The sequence below is a fragment of the Jatropha curcas genome, chromosome 4 (assembly GCF_041381405.1).
Source record: "Jatropha curcas cultivar XTBG-Jc1 chromosome 4, XTBG_Jcur_1.0, whole genome shotgun sequence".
NCBI lineage: Eukaryota > Viridiplantae > Streptophyta > Magnoliopsida > Malpighiales > Euphorbiaceae > Jatropha > Jatropha curcas.
In genome coordinates this window covers 27,510,244-27,519,685 of record NC_143154.1, presented here as the reverse complement: position 1 = coordinate 27,519,685, position 9,442 = coordinate 27,510,244, and the positions used below count along the sequence as shown (strand labels likewise).

At 32.9% G+C, this 9,442-nt stretch overlaps 1 protein-coding gene across 2 annotated transcripts; it reads left to right on the top strand.

The window, feature by feature from the left end:
- The first annotated feature begins 626 nt into the window (after positions 1-626).
- On the top strand, positions 627-3,534 carry LOC149497140 (receptor-like protein kinase FERONIA). 2 transcript variants are annotated; one of them, XM_089720509.1, is made up of 2 exons: positions 627-2,854; positions 2,958-3,126. In XM_089720509.1, the coding sequence occupies exons 1-2, from the start codon at positions 671-673 to the stop codon at positions 2,982-2,984; spliced, it is 2,211 nt and encodes a 736-aa protein (XP_089576635.1). In that variant the 5' UTR covers positions 627-670; the 3' UTR covers positions 2,985-3,126. The 2 variants fall into 2 exon arrangements, with proteins under 2 accessions (XP_089576635.1, XP_089576634.1); XM_089720508.1 differs by having other exon boundaries at positions 635-3,534.
- The last annotated feature ends 5,908 nt before the right edge of the window (positions 3,535-9,442 follow it).

Here is a 9,442-nt window from a genome sequence, read left to right as displayed (position 1 = left end):
CTAACTAATCGGTTAGTATTAATCTTTTAGTATTAGTTGGCCCAAGCCAAAGTAAGCCCACATCACACGTTTTCACCTCATGGGGTTCTTACCTTTTACTCAATTCACCTCTACCCTTTCAACTTTTAATATGGTATCAAAGCAGGTCTGGTCCGGTCCAGTTATTCCTCAGTTCACCGGTGTTGCGGCTCTCGTCTAGATGTCGAGTCCCTAGTGACCCTAGTGAGGCGCCGCTGCTTTTCAATTCAGACTCTCTTCTAGATGTCCAGTCCCTTGTGAGGCCCATTCAATTTCATGGGCAAAACGCCAGTTCAATTTCAGGGGGAGGATCCGAAAGGGTTGCACTTGAGGGGGAGTGTTAAGAAATCCCACATCGACTAAATACCAAATCCACAAAGGGAATATAAGGGTGCTAAGTTAGCAAGCTAATTGATTAGTACTAATCTTTTAGTATTAGTTGGCCCAAGCCAAAGTAAGCATACGTTTCACCTCACAGGAGAATAACTAAAAAAAACTCACAAACTTGCACCTTTGAGCCATGCTCCGGTTTGCAAATCCCTTTCAAATAAATATATAAAGGATTAACTAAAGAGAGATAAAAAGATTCAATTTAAAAGCATTTAAATATAAAGATATACACAAAGAGATTTGCTTAAATTTCACACTATCCATGGGCTTCATAATTGCCTCACTTTTTTCTTTGTTCTCTATCTCTCTTATCTTGACAAAATTAATTTCTCTTGCATCTCTCTTCATAATCCTTCTCCCTTGCATCACAGCCGTTCACAGCTTGCCGCCATATACTCCACCAGACATTATCCTTCTCAACTGTGGTGAGTCCTCTCTCACAACATCACCCGACGGCCGAAATTGGGTTAGCGATGCCCGATCCAAATTCGGTGCCTCTACCTCTCAGAACTCATCATTTGCTTTCAAAGCCTCCCGACAAGATACATCTGTGACCCAAGTCCCTTACATGACAGCTCGTATTTTTCTATCCAAATTCACCTACAGCTTTCCTGTCTCACTTGGCTCAAAATTTGTTCGTCTCTACTTCTATCCTGTTGCTTACTCCAATCTTGATATCTCCAAATCCTTCTTCTCCGTTGAAGCCAATGACTACACACTTCTAAGCAACTTTAGCGCTTTTCTTACGGTTTCAGCCATGCAGCCTCCAGCTGCTGCCATTGTGAAAGAGTTTGTCGTTACTATTCAGGAAAAACAGATGCTTAACGTAACTTTTAATCCATCTCTGAAATCTTTTGCCTTCATAAATGGTATTGAAATCATTTCAATGCCAGAGGGTCTTTATATACACGGAAATGATAGCCCGCTGACAAATGTTGGCATTGACTATCCCTTCTATTTGGATAATAAAACAGCTCTTGAGACTGTTTATCGGTTAAATGTTGGAGGACGGGATATTGACAGTTCAGGTGACACCGGAATGTACAGGAAATGGGTTCAAGACTCTAATTATATTTTTGGTGCTGCATTTGGAGTGACGTCTATTTCTAAGGTTAAGATAAATTATACAAAGATTACTCCGGCTTGGGTTGCTCCTGAATTGGTATATAGTACTATGCGTTCAATGGGTTCTCAACGAAAAGTCAACATTAAATACAATCTCACTTGGATATTCCCCGTTGATACTGGATTCAACTATCTTGTTCGTCTCCACTTTTGTGAGACTCGACTAGAGGTTACCGGTGCGCTTCAACTGGTATTCTCGATATTCATCAATAATCAAACAGCGGTAGCTCAAGCAGATGTAATATACTGGAGCGGTGGTAGAGGTGTTCCAGTGTACAAAGACCACGTCATATGGATTCCAGCAGCAGGCCCCGGCAAGCAGGACTTGTGGCTCGCTTTACACCCATCTGATGAGTTTGAGTTAGCTGACGCGACCTTGAACGGTTTGGAGATATTCAAGTTGAATAAATCAAAGGGTAGTTTAGCAGGGCCAAACTCTGAACCAATACTAGTTCAGACACCACCAGTCCGGCAACCAAAACTATTAGAAAGAACAAAAAGCAAACACGTAAAGAAAGTAACAATTTTAATTGGACTAGTATTTGGTGGTGTCTTATTGCTTGCTTTTATTCTTTGTTTCTTTGTTTTTAATCAGAGGAGGAGAGGAAAGAAGTACTCAATTATTACCAAGTCCAAATCCTTTCGAGCCCCTTTTCCTCACACTTCAAGATCCACGACCAGAAAATCTTTTCTAAATCCTTTTAATCAATTCCGTCGGTTCTCAATTTTCGAAATTGAAGTAGCCACATCCAAATTCGACGACAAATCTAACAAGTCCTCGACAATTGCTTCACCATTGCCAACAGAGCGTTGCCGTAGATTTACAATTCTCGAAATCAAAGAAGCTACCAGAAATTTTGACGATCAAAACTTTATAGGTTCTGGAGGATTTGGTAATGTATATAAAGGATACATAGATAATGAATCCATCACAGTCGCTATCAAACGGCTAGATTCATCATCAAAGCAAGGGACTCGCGAATTCACGACAGAAATAGAGATGTTGTCACAAGTCCGCCATGTCAATCTTGTATCTTTGATCGGATATTGCATTGATGAAGGTGAAATGATTCTCATCTATGATTACCTTATCAACGGCACACTTGGAGAACATTTACATGAAACAAACAATGATCCTCTTCCGTGGAAAAAAAGGCTTCACATATGCATAGGCGCAGCACGTGGATTGCATTATCTTCATTCCGAGTTCACGCATACCATTATCCATCGAGACGTGAAGACAACTAATATTTTGCTAGACGAAAACTGGATTGCAAAAGTTTCAGATTTCGGATTATCCAAAGCAGCTTTCAAACAGGAGGTCAGTACTACTATAGTGAAGGGAACTTGGGGTTATTTAGATCCAGAATATGCAAGATACCAAATATTAACAGAAAAATCTGATGTGTACTCATTTGGTGTAGTATTATTTGAAGTCTTGTGTGCTCTGAAGCCGCTTGATCGAAATTTGGTGGAAGAACATATGAACTTAGCCATCTGGGCTGAAAAATGCATTCAAAATGGAAACATTTATCAAATAATTGATCCTTATTTGAAGGGGAAGATAGCTCCACGGTGTTTCAAAAAATTTGTGGAGATCGCATTCAGTTGCGTTCATAGCAAAGGCATTGAACGGCCCAATATGAGAGATGTTATGGAAGAACTTGAGTTTGCACTGAAGCTGCAAGACGATGCGGAAGCTGAGAATATGGGAATCAGTCCTGATGGTGAAATCGTCCATCCTTATGTATCTTTTTTCCCTGCCCAATGTGTTGATATTGCCGACGGACCTCAGCTAGACTCAACTTCATCAACTGATTTTGATACAAGTAGTTCAACTACGGGTGTGTTTGGCTCAAGGATTGGCTGATATATTTTTTTTGTTTTCAGCTTTTAACAATTGTTAATTAGCAATTAATGCTCTATGTATGTTTTCAAATATTTGTGGTTAGAAACATTTTCTAAGACATTTCAATTATAATACTTATTCATTAAACATTATTTTTCTTGTTTTGGGGTTAAAAGTAGAATCAAAATTATTTGTAGTTTGAAGCTTTGAGTGATTTAAAGTTCTAAAGACAGACAGGATCAGAGAGAAGGAAATGAAAGGCAGCCATGGCCCCAAGCTCTAAAAAAAATTTTCAATTTTCCTTTAAAATTAGATAAAGTTTTTGAATTTTTTTCCCAAGATGGTGTTTAAAGGATAAGTATTTAAGGAAATAATGTTCCCGTAACAATATTTAATCAAAAAAATAATATGTGTGAAATTTTATTACTGTATTCTTGATGCATGGGCTTAGCTTTCTCATTTGAATGACAGCCTTTTGGGACGTATCTTGAGGGATAGCTACTGGCTGTTTTTGGGTGCCTCTGTTAACCTGCAGCTTAGTTCCTGGCTTCTTGGATTTACTCGTTTTGGTCCTTTTTCAGCTGTAAGCACTCTATATTTTCACCTATTCAAAAGAAACATGACAAGGATTATAAAATGTGGTCCACTTGGCAAAATGATGTATCATTTAGATGCTGTACCATAGGAACTATGGGCCAAAAAATGTGTGCATAAAATGCCCACATCATCTACCCCCTGGAAAGCCCAACTCTCATTGATTTCGGGAAATCACATTGGAGAACCCAACACCATGGAAGGATAGATCTCAACAACCTCAAAATTACAAAGCTAATTTTATGTGCAACTATGGAGACAAGATCCTTACTTTAACTGTCATAAGAGCTATTCATCGCGGAGTAAAACTAACAAGACCCTTCTGCATCAGAAAAACTAATCACATCACTTTTAGTGATGAAACAGTTGTGGGTTCCTTACTCCAAATTGACGCGTAAAATTTTTGGAACTGATATTTCCAATTTTTTGGGACTTTTTCTTGTCATTTTTGGGTTAGAAGGTAACGAATAAAAGTAGTTAAAGAGACTTAAGAAGTTTATCAACCGGTAATTAGATTTTTTTTAATCAGCAAAGTAAAATATTTTATTAATTTGTTTTTAAATGCTGGAAAATTTTAGCAAATTCAATATGCTAAAACCCGAACTAGAAGATTGCCCACTTACATCCAAATGCTGTAGTTAAACACAAAAAATTGATTTTTGGATGAAAGAAATTATTAATTTAAAGGTGTACAATACAGAAAAAAGAGAATCACCGAAATAATTAAACAGAAGACCAAAAAATAATTTTACTTGTGGGATAAACTAAGTTATGATTCTTAAAAAATGATTACACTAAAAGTTTAAAATATTTTTATTATGTAGCCTACAGTCTACTCATTGAACCTCCTAGTGCATCAAAAAGTTTCAAAATATTTTTTATGGGAGCACAATCACTTATAATACTGTCTCCACCCCTAAAGTACAAGGATGAAATAATGTATTTAGCAAAATCAGAGATCCAAGTAATTACCTAAGTCTTTTTAGAGTAATTTTTACGCCTATATATATAAGTTATTTTTGAGAATACCTTTATGTCCTAAAATATAAGTCGTTTTTTAGTAATTATTTTGTCGCAAAATATAACTCATTTTAAGTATTTTAAAAGGTAATAAATGATATTTTTTCAATGTTATCCTTATATAATAACTACATAACTATCGGTTTTGAGATAAATGATAATTTGGTCAAATTACTCTTAGTTTTGTTATAATTTTAGGAGAATTAATTGATTCCTTAATCCTTGTGCAAAAATCCTAAACGACTTATATTTTGGGACAAAATGAGTATTTTCGAGTAATTAATGAAATTCTTTTAATTTTACCCTTATACATATATATAACACACACACATATATATATATATAGATATATGCAATAACTTAATCGTATTAATAAACTTTTTGCTATAATTTAAGAAAATTTATTGTTTACTTAATCACAGTGTAAAAATTTAAAATTTGTAAATAGTATGAGTACTAATTAATAACCAATAATTTTCTCTGGAAATTTTTCCCGAAAAGTTGCTTACCATACAATTGATGATTGGTTCGTTGCCAATTTGAACTATTCTGATTCAGTGGTTTAAATGAGTTTAGAAGTATATGCAATTGGGTAAATAAAAACAAAGGTAAGCATATATATAATCAACGACACCACTCATTTGGTCTACCGCAGGAGACCCATGAATGCGAATTCATGAAAATTGCTTGTCCACTGCAAGTCTTTCACGTCTATGGCATTTACTTCTGCATTATTGGTATAAGAATTGATGCGTACACTCACCATTGAATTTCTAAAATAGATTGTTATTACTTTTTTGAATGTTTTAAAATGTTTGTAAGATTTCTAAATTTATATATTTAAATAATTATTTTTTTATACTCATTCATTAAATAAATTTTTATTAATATCTTAACGAGTTAAGAATAAAAAATAGCAAAATAATTTTTATTAACTAAATGAATTTTCTGTTGAATTTTTCTGTTGAATTTTGTTTTCTTCTAACCAGTTCATCTCTCTCAATAGTGAATACATGCGGCAAAAGTAACATCATGCTCTTATTTTTAGACATGACCATGGTTGCAGACAGTGCTTCCACTAGAATAATTTTAAGTTAATTCAACTCTCTTTTTTCTGTATTTGTTTAACACATATACATACATTGGTGTAAATCAATTCATAAAGTTCAAATTATTTATATTTTTTATCTTTTTTTAAAAAAATTATACATTAATTTTGGATTAAACTTCAATACAGAATAATTACTATTTATAAAACTATGATCGAGAGGACTCGAACTTAAAACCTTCCATTTTTCACGTAAATAAAAAAATAACCAGATCATCACTTGATTGGTTATTTGTTTAGATTATTATTGAATTATTTATTGCTCAAAATAATATTTTATTGTCATTATCATTGTCATTAACAATTCCTCATTCAATTAGTATCAACAAGAAAATAAGTAGATAAGCAAAAGTATAATTTAGTGGTAAGTGTATGATATGTGTTATTTTTATAGTATTTTTAATATAATTTTTATTAGGATTTTTAGTATTTTTAATTACTTTAATTAGTTTTTATATATTTTTATTTATATTTTTGTGTAAAGCTTCTTTTAATCATATTTCACTTGATCTTGAGGAATTTTGTAGGATTTTTATAGGAAACCAGCTTAACTCTTATCTAGGCGCTGGAAGAGTCCTAATTGGAAAAAAATACAAAGTCTAAACAGTTTCCTATCTCCAAAAGATATCTTCCTCAATAAAAATTCACTTTCCTAAACGAAAACGAAGATATTCCAGAAAGTCTACATAAATAGAGAGACTAGCCATAGGAATCCATTCATTGTATATTCCATCTTTTTTCTATTGTTTTTCTCTCTCTCTCCGAGACTTCAATTGCTCAAGATTTGCGTGAAGATTCAAGGAAGCCGTCCAGAATTATTTGTTAACTAGTTTTTATCTCTAAACTCTTAATCTTGTTTTTACTTTTCATCATTCATATTGAATATGGAATTATTCTCAAGTTTAATTGAGTTTTATTTAATTACTATGTCGAACTAAATTCTCATACTAGGGATTTGATGTAGCTTAATTTCTTTTACAATTTATAATATTAAATTTGCTTTTCTTTGTTCAAAGTATAATTTATTATTGAACTTAATGCTTCCAGGCAGAGTTTCTCCACTGGATTGATTTATTTCATTAATCACTATTGGGAGAAGGGTTTTTGATATGAAAAAGGTAATAAATCACATGAGAATAATAACTTGATGCGGAAGCTATATGGTTTGACTTATGGGGAGTTTTCATAAGTTAATGACCTTAGGTTATGAATTCGCAAAACAAACCATAAAACTTAATGATTTAATTCATGTTTGATTGCACTATTGGAAGATAGGTAATTAGACCGGGTTAAAATAGCTAAAAATAAATCGGGAGAGCTTGTTAGTGATTTTAGGGTTGTTTTCCCTATTTGAACAATTAAAATTGATTATCAAACTAATAAAATAAATTGGATAGAATTAAGTGAATCAAAATCCCTAGTAGCTTTTAATCCTTGTTTTGTTTTACTCAAAATTGCCTTGCTTTATTTCTTTTCATTCTCTTTTATTTGTTAAAGTTAATTTCTTAAAATAATTTCTCTTATTGCCGTTTAAATAATAATAGGTTAATATAATTTTAGTACTTGGTATACAATCCTCGCGGAAATGATACTCTACTCACTTTTTATTATTTATTGTGATTTCGTATATTTACGAAAATCACTATCAACGTACACATGAGCCCGTCCAGACTTTTCCAATGAACTTATAGAAAGTGGAAGGAAGTTACATAGGGACATGTAGAGCTCATTTTTCAGTGCTTCCGGATGACATGATCAGAAGCATCTGCAATATCTTTATGCATTGTTTGCAACTTGTAAGGTCTATTTTTCCACTACAATGACAGCCAAGAAGGCTTACAAGTGGACTTAAACACAAGTTTTTGATATATAATTTTCAAATCTTTTTGTTGGAACATACGGAAAAACCGAAAAAGACTCAGCGAGCCAAAGATTTTTATATACACTAAATCACGGGAACAATGATTTTGTGCTCTTTCTCTTTTCGGCCCTTCTTTTACTATTTAAAAAGACTATAGTACCCTTATTTATCATCATTCCATCATTAACCACGGCAGTAGATGTCATTTGTTTTCAACGGTAGATGGAAGGATAGAGGATTACAGCTGGCAAATGATGGAACGTGTAAATCTGCCTGGGAAATTTACATGTTACTTTGTGACACTTTTAAGTTTGAAGATACTGCTACCTTTAAAGTTACAATTTTTAGTAATAAATGTGCACCTCGTTGATGGCCAAATAAAGCGTGAATCTCACACACCCAATGAGATGGAAAAAAAAGATGACAAGTGGGATAATTTTGATGCACAGGCTTCAACTGATGTAATATATAATAAAAGAAAAAAATTTTTATTCATTGAGTAATTTTCACAAACATTTTGGTGGGCACTTAAAACTGTATCTACTTCATATTTGTTCCCGTTCAAAGCACACTTGGATATATAGATTTTGAATACTTCCAATCAAGAATTTTAACCAGAAAGAGTGATGTTTATTTATTGTTGCAAGCCTTAATTGGGTTGGAGAATGGAAAATTAGATGTTGAAGGTGTACGATGCACAGCTCTAAATTGCAACGATGACAACCCATTTCGTTTTGAGCATCTCTCCATCCATGGCTTATCTTGTGTTTGATCAAATGACAGAGAGTGATTTTATTTTATTAGAAATGAAGAGGAAGAAGAAGTCTATGTTGGCACTATTTTTGGTCTGTCGCTCTCCCTCGTGCATTTGACATTCACATGCGCTTTGCCAGACATATATAGTTGTACCAAAATTTTTTATCCTTTCTTTTTTCCCCTTTCTTTCTACTTCTTAAATTTAATTCAAAATAATTTTTAATAATTATTTCTTCAAAATAAAATTCAAATCTCCTCAAAAATTCAAATTTCCTATACCCCCTAAACCTTTATAAGTAGTTGGAAAATATGGAAATTAAATTCAAACAACATTCAAAGTCCTAAATGTTTAGTGTTTTAGTTAAATTAAAATTTCATCTCTATTAATTCTACCATTGGGTAATATAGCTTTTACAGTTGCTTTTAAAGATTAACTAAGCACTTTTTATAAAACGTTAAATACTCTAATACTTAACATTTTATGGAGATTGATTGAATAATTTTGATAATTACATTCACTGTTTTTTTTTTTCTCAAATTCAGCTAATTAGCTTATTTCACTTTTAGTTGTTCGAATAGATTTTTATGAAATGTTAAAAGTCAAACGTTACATAAGTTAATTTTTCACAAAATGCTACTTTAACCTCTAAAAGCTAGTTCAGACATTATATTATCGAATACTATAAGATTTTAGTGTGGATTGATTCGTAAATTATATTAT